Source organism: Pteronotus mesoamericanus, unplaced genomic scaffold (assembly GCF_021234165.1).
Source record: "Pteronotus mesoamericanus isolate MK-2021 breed Mesoamerican mustached bat unplaced genomic scaffold, CSHL_Meso_final scaffold_167, whole genome shotgun sequence".
NCBI classification, from domain to species: Eukaryota; Metazoa; Chordata; class Mammalia; order Chiroptera; family Mormoopidae; genus Pteronotus; species Pteronotus mesoamericanus.
Genome location: NW_026555308.1, coordinates 41,027,812 through 41,053,323, shown reverse-complemented (window position 1 = coordinate 41,053,323; position 25,512 = coordinate 41,027,812). Strand labels below are relative to the sequence as shown.

The following is a 25,512-nucleotide window of genomic DNA, read 5'->3' as shown; positions in this document are numbered from 1 at the left end:
TTCTACAAATGAAAGCACCTTGGAAAAAACAGGTGAAGAATGATAAGTGATCCCTTCTCTCAAGGAGCTCTTAACTGAATAGAAGAAACAAGGCACAACCACGTGGAATGTCATACAACAAACGCTTGCTGAGAGTAGGAGGGGGCAGAGAGTGTCAGAGGAGGTGGCAGTCAGCACAGGCCCTGAGGAAGTGGGGGCTTGGGGGAAATGTAAGGGGATTTTTACCAGGCCTTTTGTGAAATAGGTTATGTTTTCCTATGCACTGCTTACACTTAGGTGTAGCATTGGCAGCTGAGGACATGTGTACTGGGGACATAACATTGTATAATCTCTATTTAAAGTCCTCTACTGACTTCTCATTGTGCTTGGAATTCCATGAATTATATGGACAAATGCTTCGGCCTCTCCTCCTGTGCTTCATTGTCCTGCTGTCTTCTCCGCTTGCTCACTCTGCTCCAGCCACGCTGGCTTTCTTTCTTGTCTTTGAGTAAGTCATGCTCTTCCCACCAGGGATTTTTGCCCTAGGTGTTTCCTCCATCTGGAATCATCGTCCCACAAATCTTCGCAATCTGGCTCCTTTTGTTTTTCAGTCACTACGTAATATTTCTTGTTGGTTTATGTACCCTCTGTCCACACGAGGTCTGGAAGCTTTCAGAACCTTATGCGATGCCAGCTACAGATAACCCCATGCCTTGAATAGTGCCCCGCTGCTTAAACGTTTGCCAAATGAATGAATGAATCCATGGAGGTGAACCCTGGTTCAAAATGAAGAGTGATGACGGCCTGGTATATGTATTTATTATGTAATACCCATCTACCTTTTAGGCATTATTCCTACTTACACTTCAAGATGAGAAAAGTGAAGTTTAGAGATGCCCAAGGACATGCATGCAATGGAGCAGAACAGTAAGGGGCACCTTTTGACTCCAAGCTGATTGAGCTTTCAGACCCGCTATTGCTGCTTGCATGAGTTATGTCTGTGATTATAAGTCTTCAAGTACAGGGACTTAAATAAGACAAACTGATTTTTCTCTTGTGTGCTAATACAGAAGTGGATGTCTCTGCCGGCGGAAGGTGTAGCTTCCCTCTCTGGGCCCAGGCTGTGTGTGGCAGCGTTGCCATGTCCTAGGCAGTAGGAAGGGGGAGAAGGGGGTGGGGCCCCACAGCTTCCTGATGAGGATGTGTGGCCAGGAGACTGCACGCACCAGAGCTACAAGAGAAGCTGGTAGGTCTAATGGCTATTTTGGAGATTATGTGTCCAGTTAAAACATGCTAAATTCAATTACTAAAAAGAAGACAAGACTAGATGTGGGGGACAAATAAGCAGACTTTTAAGTTTTATAATAACCACATTAGGGAGAGATGAGTATCATCTCTATTTGGAGAAGCTGTGGCCAGGAGAGATTAAAGATCACACCATTAATCAGTGAAAGGGCAGAAACTCATGACAAGATTTCACTGTAGTTCCCCATTTCATCATTTATCTTTCTCTCTCTTGTGCTCTCTCTCTCTCTCTCTCTCTCTCTCTCTCTCTCTCTCTCTCTCTCTCTCACACACACACACACATACACGGCTCAGTGTTTCAGGCTAATATGGGATTTACCCTATTTTTATCCTTGGAATGTCATTCAGCCTTGACCTCATGAAGAGAATTCAGCCAACATGGATGAGGAAGTAAATAGTGGTTAGTGTCCAGAGACTAGAACCCCATCTGACCCTCCTCCTGGTGCACTAGGCCCTCAGGGAAGCTGCCTCTGGTGGCAGCATGGACTGAGTCAGGAGCTGGGTGTCAGGTGGAGGGGCTGAATGTGTACTGCAGGCTTTGTAAATAGTGGCAGGCAGGGGTCCCTACCTCCTGAGCAACAATAACAAGGCCATTAGTGGGTACAGTGGCCGCGTGTCCTCTTATACTGGGATAATTCCTGTTTACAGCTGTTGACCCTGTGCACCTCTTTCAAAAGTGTTTCAATCTGGATGATAAACTATGTGGTCACTACAAATAACCCCACGTTACCATTAGTACCAAGCCTTAAAAATGTTGGGGCAAAAATGATGGGCATGTGAAAGAGCTAACTAAGCAGGGAAGATGCCTAAATATGAGTCCCTGAATTTTATTGCCATTGTGTGAAGTCACAATAGGAAATTGATCAACATTCAAATTAATAGTAATTCCATTCTGCTGGATAAATGAAACAATGTAATTATAAAGGTTAATTTTATAATTAATTCTTAGGTTACCAAACATAATAAAAATGTCCTGGAGGGTGCTTTATGCTGTAGAGTCATTAATGATTAAAATGTCTCGGAACAGAAGCATGCATAGTTACAAATTATTCAAACCACATAAGGCTTTATAAAATTCTGTCTATGAGAGGCATTCAATAAATAACCCAGAATTCATCTGTTTCATGTTCATGCCCTTTGGTTTCAATGACATTCTCATTTTTCAAAACAATATTGAGTTATACTGCACATGGACTTTCAGAAAAGTTCTTCCTAGTTAATCAAAACTTGCTCAATTTGTAGCACAACAACTTTATTCCCCAGAGGCCATCATTGATACTCCAGGTCTATGAAAGTGCCCCAAAAGTCCTGGAGCAAAATTTGCAAAATGACAGCCCTCAAGGATCTTTACAATTTGGAATAAGAAAGGTGTAATTAAAGATCACATAAAAGAAGTTTCTCCTTCTTGAAGTTAGAATGAAATATTGGACATATTCATTATCTAGGGATAATGGGTAAAAGGAAAAAAAAGACAGCAATTTAAAGTGAGACTACATAAGATAGCCATCAGAACTTTATAGTAAATGATGAAAACTGAAAAAGTCTCCATAGAATTTCAATGAATTAAAAATTACAGATTTTGGTGTAACTTTCCAACAAAAATTGTACTTTAGCTTATATCATATTTCAAGTGATGCTTATTTTTACAACATGACCCGAAAGAGGATCCTTTCACAATGTGTGAGGGCTTCAGGGGTCTCCCCAGGGGATTCTCTTAAACCCTTTCATATCCAAGTATTCCCTTCTGGGGTGCTGAGCCAGCCAGCCCCTCAGCTGCCCCCGACTCCTTCAGTGCCTCACTTACCAGCTTTCGCATGTGTGACGTGGAGCAGTTCTCTACAATCGTGCTCACAAGATTGTCACTTTCACTTTGCAATCAATGTGCATTGTATTAACTACATTTCTGAATATTCCAAACCAGGGGTATTCAACTTTTTTTGGTACCAGGGACCGGTTTCATGAAAGACAATTTTTCCATGGACTGGGGTGGCGGGGGATGGCTTTATAGCCTGCAACCAGATGCAGCTTAATTGTCACTTGCCACTCACTCATAGGGTTTTGATATGAGTCTGCAAGCAATTGATTTATTATGGTCTCTGTGCAGCCAAACCTCCCTGCTAATGATAACCTGTACTTGCAGCTGCTCCCCAGCACTAGCATCACCACCTCAGCTCCACCTCAGATCATCAGGCCTTGGATTCTCATTAGGAGCACGCAACCTAGATCCCTTTCAAGGGCAGTTCACAGTAGGGCTCGCACTCCTATGAGAATCTAATGCTGCCCCTGCTCTGACAGGAGGAGGAGCCTAGGAGGTAATGCAAGCGGTGGGGACCAGCTCTAACTATAGATGAAGCTTCGCTCACTTGCCGGCTGCTCACCTCTTGTTGTGCAGCCCGGTTCCTAACAGGCCATGGACACGTATGGTCTATGGCCTGGGGGTTGGGGACCCCTGTTCTAAATAACCAATAATCCTGGAGTCAAAAAACAAAGACACTGATGTAATTGGTAGGAGTCAACACTAACTGGAGCAGAATATTCGAATGGGGAATAACTTTATGATGCTTTGGCCCATTAGATGGTGTCTTCCTTTTAAGCTCCCCATGCCAACTCTTGCACCTGCGGGGCCTTACGTAATAAACTCAGTGGTAGCCAGCACCTCCTTGTACTTCAGGCTTGGATTCTAACTCCATCACCTTATCCTATGGTCTTGTCAAGTCACTTTATCTCAATGACCCTCCAAGTCCAAGAAACTCAGATTTTTTCTGGGACCCAAGCTCTGCATATATGTTTTAACGTCCATGTTCTCAGGGAGTATACTATGAATTTCCTCAAATTCTCAAAGGAATCCAAACCACTAATTGTGAAGTATCTCACATGATCTCTAAAATTGCTTCTAGCACTCACATTCTCTGATTTCTGATATTCCCTGGGTTAGACTATCTGTAGGGAATGAAAGTGGAAAATTGGATTAGGCCAGGAGGAAAATACTTGTAAACTGTTACCTGTAATCAGTGTTGAAATATAGGTAGGTAATCCATTTATTCTAACAGTCGACCTCCTGGCAACCCCTTGAAACTTGTTTTGAGAAACTAAATTAAAATTTTTCAAGTTTGTTGTTTCAAGGGAGGCAGAATACCACATAGCAGATGTAATGAGGCAGGTGCCCATCTTTAGAGAAGTACTGGGCACTAGGCTGAGTCTATATCTAAGGATTTGAAACATCACTAAATAACTACCATCCTGATTTGTAATCATTTATGACTAAAATCACTGCAAATGTTGGGACTAGAAAGATAGAAAATGATACATAATTTCTCATGCGGGCAGAACAAGTAGATCTTCTGAAAACAGTAGTAACTGGGGTTTTCATAGTTACTCCAATCCTTGGCATTGTCATAGCTATAACTTTATTAAATACTAAATGCTAAGTTTACATTCTAAACTCCAAAGAGATGTCAGGATGATAATCTTGCAGTAGCAAATACAGGGCGGGGGAAAGGAAAATTGCTTTGATGATATTGGTTCTACTCTGTAGGACTCAAAGGATCCAAGTCTCATTTAATTATTGATTTACTGGAAATGGGACCGCGGGTTGGGAGGCTTGGTCTGACGCGCTTGTGCTAGCGTAGGCCTGAGCTCATGGAATCCTGATCGACAGTATTCAACGGTGCAGGGACTGAGGCCCAGGGGGTTAGGAAAATAGCTTATGTTTTTTATTAGGCATTCATAGGCAAACAGAGCCTGTCTCTCTGTCAGTGTGGGGCTTGAGAAATATATGGAAAAACTTGATGCAGATTAGAGACTGATTAATTCAACTACAATCAGAGATTAGGGTATGGAAAGTGGTGAGTGACTTACTGATTTTTCTCAGTCATAGAAATGTTTTGATTTTCAAAGGGGTGTGAGACCAAATTTGCTGGAAGATCAGTCTTCCTTACAGACAGGAAAAGTCATATGAACAAAATGATTGAACTTTGTATGGAAAGACAAGGAGCATAGCTTAAAAACTTAAGAATATGGGAGGATTAGATACAAATTGAATAGAAATGTTGAGTAACTGATAATTGAAAGAATTATTTTTCTATTGCCAAACTGCCAAGAGCTTATTAAAATCAGAGATTTTCAAAAATTACACCATGGTGGAAGTAATAGCTTCAGAAGAGATTTGTAAGTTTTTATGACATGTAGCAGGGGCCATTTTGAACATTTGTGGACAAGTGACCACAACTGCCTTCCCAGTATTCACGTCCCCTTCTTTCTCACACGTTTCCCCATGTTTCACTGGGTCTACCCCTCCCCCACTATCGGTCCACAGGTCTTTGCGACCCCATCCTCAGCTCCAGGCATGGGCTTTGTGCTCACACACGTGACTCAGGCCTGACCAACGATATACAGCTCCACTTCCTTTCGATCACAGTGGTTGGAAGAGAAACGTGTAGAGCCAAAGTGGTTGTAATAATATTGAATCTCTAGACTTTTGGGGAAAAATACTGAAAAGAACCATCTTTTTCTGGACTCAGATCTAGGAGGGTGTGAGGATGTAGCCGCTGGAGCAACTCTGCTGGGCGCCTCCTTGAGGAACCTGACAATGGCTCCTTGTTGCTGTCGAAGTTTCCTGCCTCGCTCCAGGGGAGGCCGTGGTCTAATTCTGAGTCACTCGCTGCATTTAATGATCATATTTCTGAGGTCCCCCTCAGTCTGGAACAGTTTCTCAGTTTTCCTCTGATTTCCTTGACCTTGACTTTTGGGAAGATTATAGGCCACTTATCTTTGGCATGTTCCTCAATGTGGGTATTCCTGATACTTCTTCATAGTTGGACTCAGGTTATGCATCTTTAGAGGGAATATCACAGAAGTTCTCTAAAGGCCTTGTATTAGGATTTTATTTTTCTCACGATCGATGATGATCATTTTCACTAAATAGGGACGTGTCTGCCAGATGCTTAACCTGCAAAGTTACCTTTCCCCTCTTTGCAATTTTGTAATGCAGTACTTTGAAATTATGTAAATGTATTGTTTTTATCAAAGTTTAACTAATTATTTAATATCTAAATGAATGCACAGTTTCCTATTTGATTTAATGGTTTATAGTCTTTCATGATCACTATTTATTTTGACATACAAATTTCTCCCAATTTGGCCAGTGAGAGACCCTTCTAGCCTTTCCAGGTCCCTGTGACCTGTCTCCATCATTTTCTGATCACTTTCTTTTCTGGCTCAATATATTACAGGCTCTTCCTATATTTTTCTTGTCTACCAATTAGCTACTGTTCTTTTTCATGGAAGATGGGTTTTAGAGACCAAGATCTGGGTATTAGGATTCTCACTACACCTAAGCACCTCAGTGGACAGAGGTAGGCAATGTGTGTTTGTATGCATGCGCACACACGCGCACACACACACGCGCACACACACATACATCTATACTTATCTGTATACTGAAAATCAGGAACTGATATGCCCAATTCCAATCAACACTACAGGGTTCATTCTAGTTTTCTCCCTCCCCACATTCGTAGCTCCCCTCATTGATAGTGACTAATCTGGATCCCATATCATTAATATATTTATCTGTTTTTGTCAATCTACCTAAATGTAACTGACCTCCCATCTCTGCCACCACCACAAACACCCTGCACTCACCTCATTTGGGTTCTGGTTCTCTGGACTGGGCTGCCCCTGCCAGGAGGCCGTCCTCACCCAGTGTGGCTTTGACACTGTCCATCAGACAATCCCCTGCAGGCCCCCATTCCCACCTTTCGGCTTGGGATCTGATAACCCTGCTTGGCTGTTCGCTGCAGGGATACTCTATACACCTGCTGGATTCATTATGGGACTTGAACATGCCATGCTGAGCTGCCTCTCTGTGGGGATGCTCCTCAGCCTGCTCAGATGCTGACGCCCACCCTGAGCCACCACGGCCCCCCTTGCCCAGCACCCGCACCTCCCTCACTCTACCTTACCTACTGGCTTTAGCATCAAATTGGTTAGGAAGGGAAGAGGAAGAAGCAGCCTTTTAGATTTTTCAAGTAAATTTTCTGTACTTTTAAAGATAGCTTTGGTACTGAAAAATCAACCATTCCTTTTTTAAAAAATACACATCGACTTTATTTATTTTTAAAGATTTTATTTGTTTATTTCCAGAGAGGGAAGAGAGGGAGAGAAACATCAGTGTGCAGGAAAAACATCATTCAGTTGCCTCTCGCATGCCCCCAACTGAGGACCTGGCTCGCAACCAGGCTTGTGCCCTGCCAGGGAATTCAACTGGTGACCTTTCGGTTCACAGGCCAGTGCTCAATCCACTGAGCCACACCAGCCAGGGCAAAAGTGAACCATTCTTTTTGATCAGAAAGAAGGAAGGAGAAGGAAATTCTGAGAGTTTCCAGGTGGTTTTCTGGTCCTCTTTTATGCTTTCTGTTGAGGGCAATGAATGAATGGACAATGAATGCTGGTAAAGGAGCAGCAGCCAGCATAGCAGAAGTGCTTTCCCTTAATGGGTAAAGGAGACAGTTGGCTTGGGGAATGGCTACTGTTGGCCTAGTCTTAGCAGGCGTACGTCAGGTTGGTTTCTCAACACCTATTGCGCCCTGTAGTGGATGACTGCACACATACTTCACAGGGTCTCCTGGCTCACAAGTCTGGTCTCCTTGGCTGCTACCAAACATTTAGAGTAGGATTATTACCACTCCTTCTCAAACTCTTCCAAAATACAGAAGAGAAGGGAACATTTTCAAATCCATTTTACACGGCTAGCATTACCCTGATATCAAAACCAGACAGGAACACCACACAAAAGGAGAAATTACAGGCCAATATTCTTCTTCAATACAGATGCAAAGATTCTCAACAAATACTAACAAACCAAATTCAACAATAAAAAAAAGATTTTATACCATGATCAAGGGATATATTTCAGGGATGCAAAGATGGTTCAATATTCACAAATCAATCAATGTGATACACCACGATGGCAAAATTAAATATAAAAATCATATGATCATCTCAATAGATGCAAAAAAAATTGACAAAATTCAACATTTATGATAAGAACTCAACGAAGTTGGTACCGAGGGAATGTACCACAATATAATAATGTCCATATATGAAAAGCCCACTGCTAACATCATACTCAACAGCAACAAACAAGCTGAAAGTTTTTCCTTTAATATCAGGAACAAGACAAGATGCTCACTCTTGCCACTTTTATTCAATATATTGTTGGAGGTCCTAGCCAGAGCAATTAGGCAAGACAAAGAAATAAAAGGCATTCCAACTGGAAAAGAAGTAAAACTGTCACTATTTGCAGATGACATGATTTACTGAATATCCTAAAGATACCTTCAAAAAACTGTTTGAACTAAGCAACAAATTCAGTAAAGTTGCAGGATATAAAATTGATATGCAAAAATTTGTTATGTTCTATACACTAATGACAAACTATCACAAAGAGAAATTCAGAAAAGAATCTCATTTACAATTGCACAAGAAGAATAAAATATCTAGAAATTAATTTATCCAAGGAGGTGAAAGAACTGTACAGTGAAAACTATAAATGAAGAAGACACAAATAAATGGAAAGATATTCTGTATTCACAGATTGGAAGAATTAATATTGTTAAAATGTTTATATTACACAGAACAATCTATAGAGTCAATGCAATCCTGAGGAAATTTCCAATGTAATTTTTGATGGGAATAGAGCAAACAATCCAAAAACTTGTTTGGAAGTACACAATATCCTAGTCAAAGGAATCATGAGAAAAAACAAAGTAGGAATTATCATGCTACCTGATTTCAAACTTTATTACAAAGTTATAGCAACCAAAACAATATGATGCTGGCATAAAAAGAGACACATAGATCAATGTACAGAATAGAGAGCCCATAAATAAACCCACACATATATGCTCAATTAACTTACAACAAAAAAAGTTAAGAATGTACAATGTGGAAAGAACAATCTCTTCCATAAATGTCGTTAAGAAAACTGGACACATGCAGAAGAATGAAACTGGACCACTATCCTATATCCACACAAAAATTAACTTACAATGGATTAGAGACTTGAATGCAAGACCTGAAACCATGGAAGTCCTAGGAGAAAAAAAGGTGGTCAGCTCCTTGGCTCAATCTTCAAGACTATTTTTTGGATCTGACTACTCCAAAAGAAAAAGTAAAAAATAAACAAGTGGGATTACATTGAACTAAAAAGCCTCTGCACAGAAAAAAAAATTCAATAAAATGAAAAAGGCAACTTACAGAATGGGATAAAATATTTGTAAACCATATATCTAATAAATACAGACACACGCACACATACACAAGGCCTGTCTGGAAAAAGTCCAGCCAAGGTTTGCCTGACATTGCTGTAACCTGGCAGCCAAGGAGAGTGGACTGGAATTGCTCATGTGTGAACAATGACGACTTCATTGTACTAGTCAGTGGGGGCAGTAGATGCTAGAGTGAGCATGTGTACTGTGTGGCCGCCATATTCAAAATGACTGGGCATGTAGAGCAATGAATGTACATCAAATTTTGCATTAAGCTTGAACATTCCTCTGCAGAAATTATTCAGATGACCCAGAAGGCTGCATCTATGGGCAACTGGTAATTGGCAGCTTTACCACTACAACACACCTGCTCATGCATCACGTCTCATGCAGAGTTTTTTGGTGAAACAACAAATCACGCAGGTGACTCAGCCCCCCTACAGCCCAGATTTGGTGCCCTGAAACTTCTGGCTTTTCCTAAAACTAAAACTTTTGAAAGGGAACAGACTTCAGACCATCAGTAAGATTCAGGAAAACATGATGAGGCAGTTGTTTGCAGCTGGGAGAACTGTGTGAGGTCCCAAGGTGCCCACCTTGAAGGGGACTGAGGCATCACTGTCCTGTGTACAATGTTTCTTTTATCTTGTATCTTTTACAATAAATGTCTCTATTTTCCTGATTACATGGCTGGATACCTTCTGGACAGATTTTGTATATTCATACAACTCAATAGCAAAAAAAAATCCAATCCAATTAAAAAATGGGCAGGGCGTCTGAATAGACATTTTTTTCAAAGACATATTGATAAACAACCAACAGGTACATGAAAAAATGCTCAACATCACTAATCATCAGAGAAATGCAAATGAAAACCAAAAGATACACCTGTTTGATAGCTATTTTCAAAAAGACAAGACATATGTGTTTGCAAAGATGTGGAATAAAAGGGAACTCTCATGTACTTTTGGTGAGATTGTAAACTGCTACAGACACTATGAAATACAGTGTGGAGATTCCTTGAAAAAGTAGAAATAGAACTACTATAAGATTCAGCAATTTTACTTCTGGGTATTTATCCAAAGAAAATGAAAACACTAATTCAAAAAGATATATGCATCACCTATTGACTGTAGCATTATTTACTATAGTCATAATATGGAAAAAACCTAAGTGTCCATTGATGAATGAATGAATGAATAAAGAAATTGTGGTAGATACATGCTATGGAATACTATTCAGTCATAGAAAAGAAGAAAATCTTGTGACCTGCAACAACATGGGTAGAGTTTGAGGTCATTGTGATAAATGAAATAAGTCAGAGAAAGAAAGACAAATACTGTATTTTCTTAGTTACATGTAGAATCTAAACAAACAAATAACAAAGCATTGCCAGAGACAGGTAGGGATAGGCAAAATGGGTGAAGGTGGTAAAAGGTACAAACTTCCAATTATAAAATAAAAAAGTCATGGGAATGTAATGTGCAACCTAGTGACTATAGTTAATAATCCTCTATTGTATACTTGAGAGTTGCTAAGAGAATAGAACTTGAGTCCTCATTGTAAGAAAAAAAAATTGTACCTATGTAAGGAAATGGACATTTACTAGACCAATTGTGGTAATCATTTCTAAATATATACAAATATTGAATCATTATGTTGTATTCCTGAAATAATACAATGTTATATGTCATGATACCTCAATAAAAATGTAAACTCCATGTTTAAAATAGCTAACCTTTATTGAGTGCTTACTGTTGGGGACTTTGAGAGTCTGAATAAGAAGCACCCCTGTTTCCTGATCAAATTCTAAACAGAGGCACAAGACAAAATTGTGGCAGATAATGGCCAGAATAGCACTTTTGTTACTGAGAAAGGCTGAGGTGGGGGGAACGGCTTATTTCTATGGGTAAAGCTTTTCTCCAGGGCCAACCTCGGTATGTGCAAGGCCCTGTGAAATATTTTTTGATGGACTTTTGTCTATATAAACAGCTTGATTAAAAACTGTATCATAGTCCTGGCTGGTGTGGCTCAGTGGATTAAGAACTAAAGGGTCTCTGGTCCGATTCCCTGTCAGGGCACATGCCTGGGTTGTGGGCCAGGTCCCCAGTACGGGGTGCGCGAGAGGCAACCTCACATTGATGTTTCTCTCCCTCTCCTTCTCCCTTCCTTTGCCTCTCTCTAAAAATAAACACATAAAAAATTTTTAAAAAAGCTGGTTCATAAAATTCATGGGCACATGTGAGGTCTAGTGATTTATCAATCAAGATTTAGAACAAATAATGAGCTAAGAAGATACACTTACATGTTTGTTTACAGTCCTATCAGGGCATGTGAAGATTTTTCATGCTATTCAGGCACCATTTTTCCTGTCCCGATCCAGGAACCATTTATTCATGTTCTTTAGTGTTATATGCACTTTCCGGGCTAATTTCATTTCTCTACAGTGAGAAAATGCAACGGCATTATTACTCACGGTGCCATGGTCTTTCAGGACCTGTTTGTATTGACACAATATAGGTCATCTTGCCTCTGCAGTTTTGTAATTCCATTTATTTTATGCTGGTTACAGAATTACTCCTGACCAGACATCACCCGAATTGTCACCTGTGAATACCAGCTTCTAATGACTCTATCAAAGGCTGTTACTGTGCTTCACTGATTACGACCACATATGCAAGTCTTATCCAGAATATGCAGGGCAATGTGAACAATAATTCACTGTCTGATACGTTAAATATACTGTTCTAAATCCTACAGTGTAAACAAAACAGTGTCTCTTCCAGCTGCATCCTCTCTTGAACTTCTTAGACTGCACTCGCTGCATTCCTGGAATGTGATCTCTGTCCACGTGGACCGAACCCCTGCCTTCCACAGCCATGAGCAGGAGGGGTAATGGCTATGGGGAGAAAAACAGTTCCTTTTGCACAAGAAATGCCAATCCTTATCCAGCAAAGTTTAAGGACCATCCTGGGCGAGCATGACACCACCATGACAGGAGGCAGCAGAGGACACGGATGGAAAGGTGTTGTGGAGCAATGTGCTCAAGTGTCCTCAGAGGAGAGGGCCATAGGCACCCTGGGGACGGCTGGTGGGGTGGGGAGCTGCCCCAGGCGCTAGCAGTGGGGGTGGAACAGAGTAAAGGGCGCCTGCTGGCTTTCACCTTGGCAGCCACCAATTAGGAGGCACTTCAGTGACACGTGCCCACAGGTGCAGCTCCAGGCAAGACCTGAACTTGCTTTGTTTCTGATGTCAGAGGCACTCCAAATCCACAGTAATTCTGGGAGCCTCATCTTGCACACTCTTGCAAAAGAAAAACCCTGCCAGCCCGTGTGAGAGACTTGCTGACCAAGTCACCCTCCTGAAACCACAGCCTGGCCATGGGGTCCCAGAATAACCCCTAGATACAGTCCTGGAACCCCTTAGGGAGTCTCGTTGAGGCAATTTGTGAGAGCACCCCAAAGGCGGGTGCAGGATCTGGGGCCCACACTGTTCTCCTAGACATCACTGCCTGTCTGGCTACTCCCAGGCCCTGGAGGGAGACCTGGAATGTTTTGAGGAAGGAACTCCACGGCGCAGAGCCCCTGCTTGTGGCGAAGCGGGGGCAGGTCTAATGGCAGTGCTGCTGTTCTCAGCAGTGAGCTCTGGAATCTTCCTGACCGGGCCGCGGGTACAGCCCTGGGCCAGCGCGGTCTCACGGGAAAAGCAGAGGCAACTGCTCACTTCTGAGGGAAGAAAAGAAGCTGAGACAAGTGTGCCAGTTTACTCACCCTAATTCTAACTGGACTAAGCTGCTTCAGCAACAGAGGGTGGCAAGGGGCCGGTAGTGTCTCCTTGGTGGAGCTCCCTCCACCTGGAGGGAAACTTGGAGAATGAGGAAGAAGCGTTCCCACCTGAACCTTATAATGAGCCTGAGCGGATTCTAGTACTTTACGTGTATTAAGAGAAATGCCACCTGTGCCCATTTTATAGATGAGGCAGCATGGAGGTAATGTAAGTTGCTCAAGACTTCACGGCTGGCACACTGTTGAATTTAGGATTTAAACTCAGGCAGTCTCTGGCTGATGAAGTAAAGAAGGAAGGAAGGAGAACAGGGAGGGAAGAGACAGGAGGAGTAAGAAAAGTTAAATAGAGCCTTCCACCTCTCGGGTAACTGGCAGGACCGAGGGGTTTTTTTTTTCCTTCCCTTCTAACTTGGAATATGTAAATATTCCCTCAGCTTTCCCTTTTCCAGGCTCAAGAAAGTCTGCACAGAACAGCCCTAACTATGTATTTCCATTTGAAAAGAAAAAAATATTCTCCTTGGGTGCCATGAAGCTTATCCTCACTTCTGTAGACACCTCTGGCATTAGCGGGTCATTAGGGAATGCTGTTACTCAAGTTACAAGACAAAATGTTCCCTTTTTGTCATTTCTCCCTCCCCCCTGGGTTTCTTACTTCAGGACCATGAAGCAATCACCGGTTCCTAGGGATTATTAATCAGTGTTGTCATCCTTACAAAGCTCAACATTTTGTCCTGTACTTCCATCTTACTAAAGGGCCTGCTACAAAGGAAGCTCTCAAATGGAAAGGCTGGTGAGACTCTGGTCTGAAGAGATAAAATAAGCCAACATCCAGCCCAGATTCCCAGGAGGCCTTCCACAGGCTTTCCAGGGTGAACTACAGCGGCAAACAGGCCAGAGGTTAGACAGTAGAATTTTTGGCAGAGTCCAGCCAGAGAAAGCCAAAACTAATTACTTTAAGGCATAAATACGAAGACCAGCATGACTCAGCCTTTACCGTGTTCCGGAGCTCGGCATCACAACAATGCAGCCCTTGGGGCTCGCAGGGAAGGAGGCTTATCCAGCCCCTGCACAGAACACCTGTGGCACCTCGGGGGCAAACGGAGGGCTGGTGGGGCACTAGCGAAGGAGAGCTGTGAGCAGGGGCAGCTTCAGGCCCCAGCCCCTCTCCCCGCTAACCTAAGGCGGGCATACTTCTCAGTCGTCTCTGAGCCTGGCCTACTTCCTCCAGCCAACTGAGCAGGGCTGACAAGTTAGGCAAAGCCTGTGCACGCCCTTGGCCACAGGAGACCCACATGGTTCTAGGACGGCCTCTGGGGATGTGTCAGGGAGTGAAGGCTGAAATCAAAATGATTCTTCTAGGGAACAATGCACTTTTTTGAGGAAAAGAAACAAATACACACACACACATACACACGTAGTCTTTGCCAATATGATAAAAATGTTAGTAATTCTTAAATTACCAAATCCTCTGCAGATGGATGATGAGTATGCAGGGGTTTGTTATGTACTCTTTTAATTTCTCATGCATTTTTAAATGTTATTAAAAGTTTTTAATAGTATTGACATTTCTATTAATATTTGTGCTCTGCTAGTGTGCCTGATACCTACTGGGAAGTTTTCAGTATCTGAAGCTAGAGAACCATGGACATTTGCTTTTATTTTCTCTTTCATTCCAGTTCCCCTGCTCTCTCCAAGGCTTCCATAACTTAAAATTGACCCCAAAATGGAAGCAGAAAAAAATGAGACCACCCAAGCAAATGTCTTAAATCTGCTCATTTGTCATTCTTTCCCACTTTGTCTGCTGGCAGCTCAGGACGTGTGCACAAAGCAGTTTGTAAGTATATACAACCTGTTTCTTATCTGGACTTAGTGGCTGCCCTGACTCACCCGAGGACACTGGGCAAGGACGCGGGAACAGGCTTCTGGCACGGCAGGAAACTGCTTGTAGCTGGAAGACCTGAATTCAAGGTCTAGCTCCAGCGTTTTCTGGCTGTGTGATCGTGGGCTAGACCCTGCCTCCCCAAGTGAGTTAATACAGGGCCCGGCACAAATGACACCTTTTTAATAACAAAATCATAAGCATGTAATTGTGTAACATAACAGTATCACCCTCAAGCACATCATATTTTTAGGTGAAATGTTCAAATTAAAACTATAAATTATTGCACCCACACTACTGTCCTACCAACCACACTCAAACAGGCCTTACTTCTGTCGGGCAGTGCCTATTAGTGATTTGTTAATTTTTCATTGATTCTAAGTACAAAGCAGTCTATGAATAGACAAGCACTTTCTGCCAAGTTGCTTTGGCAGTGCTCTCCCAGCCTCCTGTGGTATCAGTTACTGGAGACGCTGAAGCCACGAGTATTCATTAACCAAAAGGATTAGCTGTCTGGGACAGGGACTAATCAGGACAGAACAAGACCATGTAGAGCGGATTTAGCCCAACCATAGGGACTTGACATTTACTCCTATTCAATCACAACCTGCTTTCTAGCCTTCCAGTCTGTAGAAAGACAGCAGGCTCCCTTTGACCACATTGTTCTTATTTGGAGAGGTGGAGAGTGGTCACCTGAATTGTGGGTACCACAGGAATTGATGAAGAGAAAAATGATGGGAGAATGACCTCTCTGCAGCGGATTTGAAAGTAACATAAACGCCTGCATCTGCTGAGATCATTTTTTTTTCAGGTAGGTAAACAAATCACTTAAGTATGTTTAGGCTGTTCTCATTAGCCTCTTTGGGCTTATTCTCTAAGATTATTAATACAGATAACTACCAATTTCTGTTAGGTTTTGGTCCAAATGTTCAGTGTACTTCATAACTGAAATGTACTTCATTTATACTTACCTTGGATATTAACTCACCTATGCAGGAGGCAACATAAAGCAGTTAAGAGCTCTAAATTGGAATCCAACTCCTTTACTAGCTGTGTGACCTTTGGCAGACACTTAACCTTTTAGAGATTAGAATAGTCTAGCTCTAAGGAATTTGGGTAGGACAAACTAAAATAATGCATATAAAATACTTATCAAAGTTCCTAACATGTAGTATGCACTCAGTAACTGTTAGCTAATTTTCTCTCACTGTCCTACATTTTTCTGTACCTCTTCTGTTCTTTATAATCAGAGTTTAACTAAATGACTCACCCACATCCTCTGCAGTGAGGGCATGTGCACGTGTTGTTATAAAGGATGCCCATGTTTGGTGTGGGCAGCAGCTGGCGATGCGAAGGAGGAGGACTTAGGAACGGACTGAGCCATGGCTGCTTCTGCGTCCTGGTGCCCCGCTGGTAACGAGGCCCAGCTTCCCTCTCCCTGCTGCAGCTGGCATCCTTTCCAACCCACTCTTGGTTCTTCCCACTCGTACTTTCGAGTTGCTCCTATGTTCTGCTTCCTCATCACTTCAGCACGACACGGCTAATCATAACTTTAATATCCCTCTTCACGCAACCCTTTTGCTCCAGCTCCCGTTTCCGATTGGGAATTACCTACTTCCCAACATAAAATTAATGAGGGAGCCTGGCTGGCCTGTTTTATATTTAGCGCTTGGTCACTAGCCAACCTCTGAATAGATGGGCCTTGAGCCTGCCCACCACCAGTCTCGTCAGCTCTGGCCAGGAGTGGCCTTTTGTGACCGCAGTGTCCCATCCCTTCGGCAAAGGCTGTGGGTGCTGGGAGACAATTTACGGGTTTGTGTTTCTTAAGTCTTCTGAGCAACAGGCATTGACAGCTTAGTTCTGGGCTGTCTTTTCAGAGTCTGCATAGAAAAGCTCTAGAAGACAGATGTACTATCCTCCCCTATCCCCACGTCAGTGGACAGATTTGTTTCCTTTCCACGGTAACAGAAAATGTCTTGCTCTGAGCAATGGCGGGGCGGGCCTGCCAGCAACCCCTAAGAATGGGGTTTTCTAAGCTCTCATTTCAAGTAGAACTCTTGGCGACCTTCTACTCCCCTTACTCTTCATGAAGTTTCACCTGCATATGGATTAACAAACCCTCAGGGGTCCTCCAGGGCCTTATTCGGGGGAGTGGGGAGGGCCAAGAACCCAAGGACTGTGCAACACCTCTCTCCTCCCTGAGTAAGGGAGCCTCGCCCATGCCCAGATGTGGCTTGTTTTCGTATTTGGTTTGTTCAGCTGCTGTGAGTCAAGGGAGCAAATCTGACAGTCTGACAGCGGTCCTCACCTCTTCTGTCAGGCCCTTAGTGAGGGAGGTTCCAGAGTGTTAGCTCTCATCCACCAGTAGGTTACCTAACGCTTACAGTCCTTTGCACCAGGGGCTACATACCCCGCAGGAATACGACGTTTTGGAATTGCCTGTTTTCTGTCCCATTTTATGGGTGAAAACACACTGGATGCTTAAATGTCTTAGCGTGTAGGGAAAGGGGACGTAAGGTGAGCCACTTTTCAGTCTGCTTCTGTCCATTCTTCTCAGCCCCGTCTCTGGGAAACACTTTTTAACTTCCCTGGTTTGAGACATCATGACCTGCTGGGGGCCAAGGGACACGTAGCCTGCTGAGATCAACCTACAGACAGAGTGCCGTAGCTATAGATTTTTTGGGCTCAAGGGTACTCGCTGGCAGTTGGTGGCCTTGGAGGCTCAGCACTTGTTATTCTTTCTCCCTGCTTTGGTTGTTTCTGTCTCGGGTAACCACAGAAGGGCTCCTAAGGCCCCGTGCGCCCCCTGCCAAGATGAATCCCCCCAACCCACCCCCGCCACAGTGAATCTGGCTGCTTGGGGTAGGGGTGGGGGAGGAATGCAATAGTCTCCCCACTACAATGGACACTCCAGGAGGCCCGGGAGTTTGCATTTCTAGTTTACAGTTGCGCCAGAGTAGGCACTTGATAGACAACTGTTAATTAGACAGACGCTCAGGATATGCAAACAGTTAATTTGTTAGGTCTGATGAAGGCCTTTTTTTTCCAGCAGGTTCAGGGAGGACGCCATGCTGATATGTCCTAATGTATTATTTTCATAGGCTCACTCATTTTTATTTGAAAAATGTAAACATCTTTCAGGTTCTACTTTCTCATTTACATGTGGGTGTAACCAAGGTGTTTACTTGTGATTCATCATGCGATCCAGGCTACCTTGCTTTCTAGACAATGTTGATTTTTTTAAGCTCCCCATTCCTGTGCTCATCAACCCTAAATATGAATTTAAACTAAAATAAAAACTCTGACATTCTGTAATGGTACCAAACCTAGGGTACTGCAATACCAGAGTTGCAGGATCCTGGGTCCCGGTCAAGGGGAGGAATTCTTTCGTAAGGCCAAAGGCCAGTCAGCATGATGTTCTGTAGTGAAGCCCCTTATAACAGTTGTCATAACACTTGGGTTCTTTTAACAAGAAAATGAGAATAAAAGACAAACAGAACCATAGCATAGCTTAAATGCCTGGGAAGAATTTAAAATAGCATTTAAGGGTAGGTTCTTTTCTCTTTGGAGTGGCTACAATTTGAGGCCCAATTGCCCCTGGCCTCTTAAGGAAGAAATCCAGACACTCGAATAGGTTGGCAACGGTCACTTACACACTGGTGTCTGCGTTAGTGAGGTCTCACTGGCTGGAGAGACATCAGGATGCCATATACATATCAGGCAACGGAAAGTCTCTACAGAATAATTTAAGGGTCCCAAATCATCAGGCAAAAGTAGTCCTCATAAGGTCTTAATGGTGACTAAGAAACTTCACTAACCAGGATAGGAGTACTTTACTTAAGGCCAGCATCTCTCTCTGTAACAATTTAGCAAAGTAATGAAAGACTAACAAAATATTTTTCCCGAATTTTAAATAGATACTCCTTCCACACCTCCTCCTACTTTAAAAACTCAGACTGTATCTCAAAAAACTTGCTTAAATATTAACATTGATCAGACACAGATGTTCCTACCCAGGAAGGTGGCATGAATCAGAAAGAAGCCTCAAGCTCATCCTTCACAACCAGGACTCAATTCGTAAAGTTGGGACAATACAACCTACCCTGCAGATTCATGATGAGTATTTAGCTAAAACACAGAACCTAACATAATGTCTAATATTTATTAGCCCTTCATAATTGGGAACTATTCTTGTAATGCAAAAATGCATTTTTCCAATGAATCGTAAGAAGAAATGCTGTGTTATAACCAAAGGAAAAGAGATGATAGTGGCTTGGAGAATTTCTCTTACTTATCTCTAAAATAAATAAATACATACATACATACATATCTCTCCCCTACTTTCCACTATAAAAACTGTCTACTGATTATAAACTAAGAATCTAAGATGAAATAAATTGACACATCCAGGACTGTAGCTTTTTGGTAAAACTAGTATTAAATTTTATTTATTATGATTAAATAAAGTTTTCCTATCAAATTCTTTTCAGCTCCTGAGAAGGGACTAAGATGTTTTTTAGGTTTTCATCTGAAATGTTTATCAACCCTACCGGTAGTGCTAAAATCAAAGATGGAAAGCAGCCATATTTCCCCATGACTTTGCACCACAACAAAGAACACAATTTTCAAAACTCTATCCATGCACAAAGAGTGGTACTAAACCTATAATTTAGATGTGTTTCTTTATGGAAAAACAGAAGCAGGGATTAGGTGACTTGTGAAAGTGATGTTATTGGGTTGGCCAAAAAGTCTGTTACCTTTTTTTCCATAAAATAAAACATGTATTTTTCATTTTCACCCAAAACTTTATTGTTTTAGATATTTTGAGTATGTTAGCTACCTCCTGCTATTGGCTTCAGAGATGCTGCTAAACGTCTACCAGTGCATAAGACAGCCCCACAGCAAAAAATTATGTGGCCAAAATGTCAATAGTACCAAGAAACTTCACAAACCACTTTTGACACATTCTATGAGTCAGAGCACCTTCTCCATAGACTCATATACAGCACAAGTCTCTTTTTGTGTGTTTCCGTTGTTTTTACCTTTTTTTGAAATAATAAAGTATAATATGTTGAACATGTTACATATCTTCTTCCATTTTCAATATTAAAATGGCCGCACAAAAATTCACCAATTTTGGTGAGTTTTGTTTTTTAAATGCACACTGATATGACAGCTGTCACAATACAGTCCAACCAAATTGTTTCAAATGAAGTCAAAGACAACTAAGCACTGCTAGAGCTCTACGCAAACTTTTTGGCCAACCCAATACTTTATTTATTTAAATGCTGTTTTGGGGAGGAAAAAAGCAGACTCTGAAAACTATAAAAATGAGCTTGATATTGATCACTTATCAAATTCTAGGGCAGATAGAGTTGGAAAAGGAAGTAATATGGTTTCCCTAAAAAGAAGCATTTCATGCTAAGTTCATTTCTTTTTCAATTTAATATACTAGCAGGATAGGCTATTTCCACAGGCAGTGTAATCTGCCTGTCAGCCAAACATGACAAAATTTTTTATAGTGTCCGTTTAGGAAAGATGAAGAAATATGAGTATATAAGTGACTGGTGGTTGCTTTAACAACTATATCCAAAGTACTGATTCATAGATCAGAGTCACCTGGAGGGCAGTCTATACTAAAGAAGATCTGTGTTTCATCCTGTTCCAGTCAATATTTATCAATAACTGGGGCACAGCAACTAAATACCAAAGGCATGCTTCTTAAAAATTGGAACTGACACAAGGCTAAGAGGAAGAAGCAGAAATCATAAGGACCTTTGTAAGTTAAATTTAGGAAGGATGAATTATGTAATTGTTAAAAGTGGACTTGACTTACCAGCAATGCTTGTAAAGTTCAGCAAGAGACTACGATGTGCTATGCTTGCCTAATAATGGTAATATCACACCATATACAGTCATATGAGAATCACTCAGAAGTTGGCAAGAATGGTTCAGATTCAGCTCTAGTCAGATCACAGAACACTGTTTAGTTCTGAGCAATATATTTTAAGAGACTGAAAGAGCCAATGCCAAGCTGGCCTGGAACAGATACTATGTAAGATCTGAGAAAAGTATGAAGCCTGAGAGATGGCAACACACAAGAGTCAGGACCCTTCAATGTAGTTTCACATACATGCTGTGTATAAAACCATTTGGGTGACAATTCTAACAATAAAAGCCATCCCTTATAGGAGTGCTGAGTGACTCCAACTCTGGACACAGTGGCTGGGTAAAAATCATGACACAATTATAAATGGATTTTGGCACTAGAAAAGAGGTGTACCATTGCTGTTCTAGGCCTGAGACTGCATTTTCCTAGCCAACGTTTATTCTATTAAGGGGGAGTCAGAATTATAAACTTCCTAAAGCTTCTAAACAGAATAATTATAGTTTTCTGTGTAATTTAATGCAGGTGTGCTCTGTCAGCACTTGGGTTAGCCTTCGGAAATGGGTGAGATTTTTGAACCCCCTGGAAACATGAGGAAAGTTCCAAAACAAGTAGATTTGATAATACTGCTGTACCTGATTTGGAGAAGCAACTGAAGTGAGGCGGGCATCCATCCTGGAACTTTGAGGGCTTCGGCAGTTCTGAGTTAGGGCGCAAGTTGGGCTCTGCCGAACACACAGGATTGCTATGATGGTTGGGCAGGAGAGAGCAGGGCCTACCTGTTCAGAGCCCTTAAGGGAAGAAAGTCCATCAGCCGCTTCTACACATCTGCGCTCCCCCTGTGGGCCTTCTCAGGTCACAGCCCAAAGACCATAAAATCATGTGCTCTGGAGCCTATTTCAGAATTCCTTCAGAGCTGTATTCTTTGCCATTAATGCTAAATCCTCCAGGGCTTACATTATAGAAGTGATACGACTATACAATTAAGTATTAGAAATGACCACTGAGTATATCCTGTTTATTGTTTATGATTTACACAGAAAATGATAGACTGTAGAACAATAAACCAATCATTACATTTAGACCTGGGCTTTTGAAAAACTTGCATTCCATTTTAACAGTTCATATATATTTAACAGCTTATATATAAATCCAGATCACAAATAATCTTTAGAGTTAGTTAGCTTAGAGATAAACAATTAAGAAACACAAAAGAAAACCACATGGATCTACGTTTAAATATCAGCATTCATATTACAAAGAAGAAGAAAATGTTTAAAAAAATAAAATTATTAGGTCAAGTCATTTATAATAGAGAAATAAGGGAAACAACATTTTAATTATTGTTTATACTTATTTCTAATTTACCTTCATATAATATTAACGTTTTCAAAAGGATCAAAGATCTGATCACACAATATTTTGGTGACTAAACTTGCCAACCTCAGCTTTTACCAGCTTGTTACAATGAAAATCCTAAAACATCAATTTTCTTTTAAAAATATTTTATAAGCCAACTCTTATTCAACTTTTCTCCTTCGTAGCAGCTGTTTATAGATAATAGGAAGCCAAGAACTAAGGACAGAAACAGATGGAAAGCAAAAAGTACAACAGCTATCTTAAGTTCAGCTCTCAACACTGCTGGTTGAGTTTGGAACCAAAACCTCTTAACAACTGGCAGATAACAGCTAAATCTAAACAGGCAAAGAAGAAATATTTTCTTTGGGACAGCTGCTATTTAGGAGAAGAAAACCAAGGTCCTTCAATACTGTCTAAATATAATGTGTGGCTTATTACAGGGAAATCTGTAGTGACGTCAGTTTAACCAGTAAGTGTCCCAACTGATCAATATTACTTAAAGGAAATAATAAAAACCACACTAGCCACAAATTTTTGGAAACAAACAAAAAAACCCAAAAAACAAAACAGAAACCCCCCCATGAAAAAAACCCCCAAAATAAGCAAACTTATACTAGCCACAAATTATCACAATATACACATGAGAATTAATTTTAGTCTGATTTGACTCCTTGACACTAACTGATTATCAGTGAAACATGGTATGGAAAGATCACAGAGTAGAAAACAAGCAAAGATTAGTTTATACAACAGAGACTATATACATCAGAAGGAAAACATGCTATCTAATGCAACATTAAGGCCTGAATGTAAGCATTTCCAAAGTCACAGAAGCCCCAAAGAACCCCTAAATTACAAAGTCACCACATTACATGCATGCAATGTTCAGTTTTGTTTTACTCATAAAAGGATACACAGTATTTTGCTGTAAATACCAGACACATTTACAATATATGCAAAAATTAGAATGCAAGTGTTATGTTCCTTATATTTAAGCCTCAAATGTGCCAACAGTGAAAATTCATTTATTTTTAAGAATAAAGAAAAGAGATGGAATATAAATACTCAGAGAAATCACACAAATAGAATGTAATTTTGTATGTAGGAAGCCACATGTTCCTTTTACATGTCCAAACTAAATTATCAATGTACTACTTGAATACAAGTACATTCACTATGTGCTTTACTATTTCGCTTGCTCAAATGTGGTATTCTAACAGTCATCATTCTCTGGTATTTGATATCAAATCATATCTGTAAGTTAAATATTACGTCCATGTTTATACATAATTGCCTACTGGGTGTGATCATCTAAACAGAAAGCTGTGCAATCTTAGTGCGGAGTTACGCAATTACAAAGATGACCTTGTAGGTCAATTTCCCATAAAAAAGAATAAGGAAAGTGGACTTCCTTACTTTCGCAGAAGCCTTTGAACAGAACTCTTTTAGAGTATATCTGAAGTCAGGATCTTTTCTCTTTTAAACAAAGAAAAATAAGAAGGAAACTGTGTTACAGGTTCAGTTCTGTTCACAGTCACTAGGGAATCATATAAGCTATTCCCTTTCCACCATGGTTTAATTTGGCTCAATTTGAAACTACTTATTTTTATCTTAGTTCCAGGTGGATAATTTTACCAAAATAAATTACAGTAAAGAGACAAATACTGATAATGCAATATAAATAATCTTTGTTCAGGAATACTTTAAAGAAATAAATTATAACACAGTAAGGTTTAGATATGTTGCAAAAAGGTATGGCCAAATCTGTCCTAGACCCAATCAATTTTATGCTTTACACAAGTCAGAACAGTTAATAGAAAGATTCAGATTTTCCTTTAGGATACAACAGAATGAGTGGTAAAAATACTTTATGCATATTTTCAGACTTTCCAAAATACATCAGAACAAAAATTACCTTGAACTATACTCGATAGTTATTAAACAAATGCGCCACGAATGTTCTGGACCTTCAAGTATAATTTTAACCAAGTAGAAAGAATTTCTATAAGTTCATCTAATTCATCTCATTGTACTTAGCACTGAGCACTAGATTGTTCATATGCTTTACTAACCTTACTTGAGCATGTCCAACATTTAAAGAAAATAATTTATCTTACTACCTAACCATTTACAGGGGATTGGTTACGTTTAAGACTTTGAAATTTTGTGATGCTCTAGCCAAAATTTCAGCCTTTGTCTGGCATTCTTAAAATAGTCCTCATTTTAAATAAAGATGGAAGAACAGATACCTTCTAAAAAACCACTTAGTATTATCAACCAGGAGGTTTTGATGTAGCAAAAGCAAAGGGACCAATGAAAAAGCATGCTTTAGATTCCTCGTTTTATTTCCAATGAAACCTAATTTTACTACTGTTGTGATCATAAGCCTTCACATTTGATGCGAACAGGAGAGCTTAATCATAATGCCTTAGTGGCAGGCCTTCAGACAAAACCAGCAAGGTGTGCCACACACATGGCTCTTTCTTCTGGAGATAGTTATGGGACAAGCTTGACTTTTACAGTTAATATCAACAACTTAAAAAAAAAAAGGATGTACTGCTTCAACATTTAGCTTGAAAATGTTAGTACTTTCTGCAAATCTAGTTTTAGTTTAGAAAGGTCAATGTTTTCTCTCTCAACTATGGCATAGACTATATATAGCATTTAAACGTATTTATATATAATTATTTGCACATCAGGTTTAGAAGGAATTTGCAGATTTACTTTGATAGACTGATCTCATTCAAGTGTCCAGGTTTAAGGAGCTTCTGCAGCACTATCACTGGAAGGTGGGGCGTCGTGATCAGGCTCAGAGGAAGCCGCTGCAGACGCTTCGATCACTGCAGGCGGGAAATGGCGGCGGCACACAGGGCACGTTCCTGACTGGGGGGAGAAAAAGCAGGTTCATAGCCAATGGAAAGGTCTTGACTGCCACACAAGTATCATAAGAAAGACAAAACAGTGTCACTATTCTAAAACCAAAGCTACTTACAAACCAAATAAGCTTCGAACCTACCCAATACAGAGAGGTAAAATTTTGATACTATTTCC

General features: G+C 40.9%; 1 protein-coding gene across 3 annotated transcripts in view; it reads right to left on the bottom strand.

The window, feature by feature from the left end:
• Window positions 1-22,091: 22,091 nt before the first annotated feature.
• The window catches only part of PJA2 (praja ring finger ubiquitin ligase 2), a 77,957-nt gene continuing 74,536 nt past the window's right edge, over window positions 22,092-25,512 (bottom strand). For all 3 annotated transcript variants that reach the window (XM_054589988.1, XM_054589987.1, XM_054589986.1), the window contains exon 10: window positions 22,092-25,344. In XM_054589988.1, the coding sequence (XP_054445963.1) occupies window positions 25,219-25,344 (126 nt within the window). In that variant the 3' untranslated portion in view covers window positions 22,092-25,218. The remainder of the gene's footprint in view (window positions 25,345-25,512) is intronic.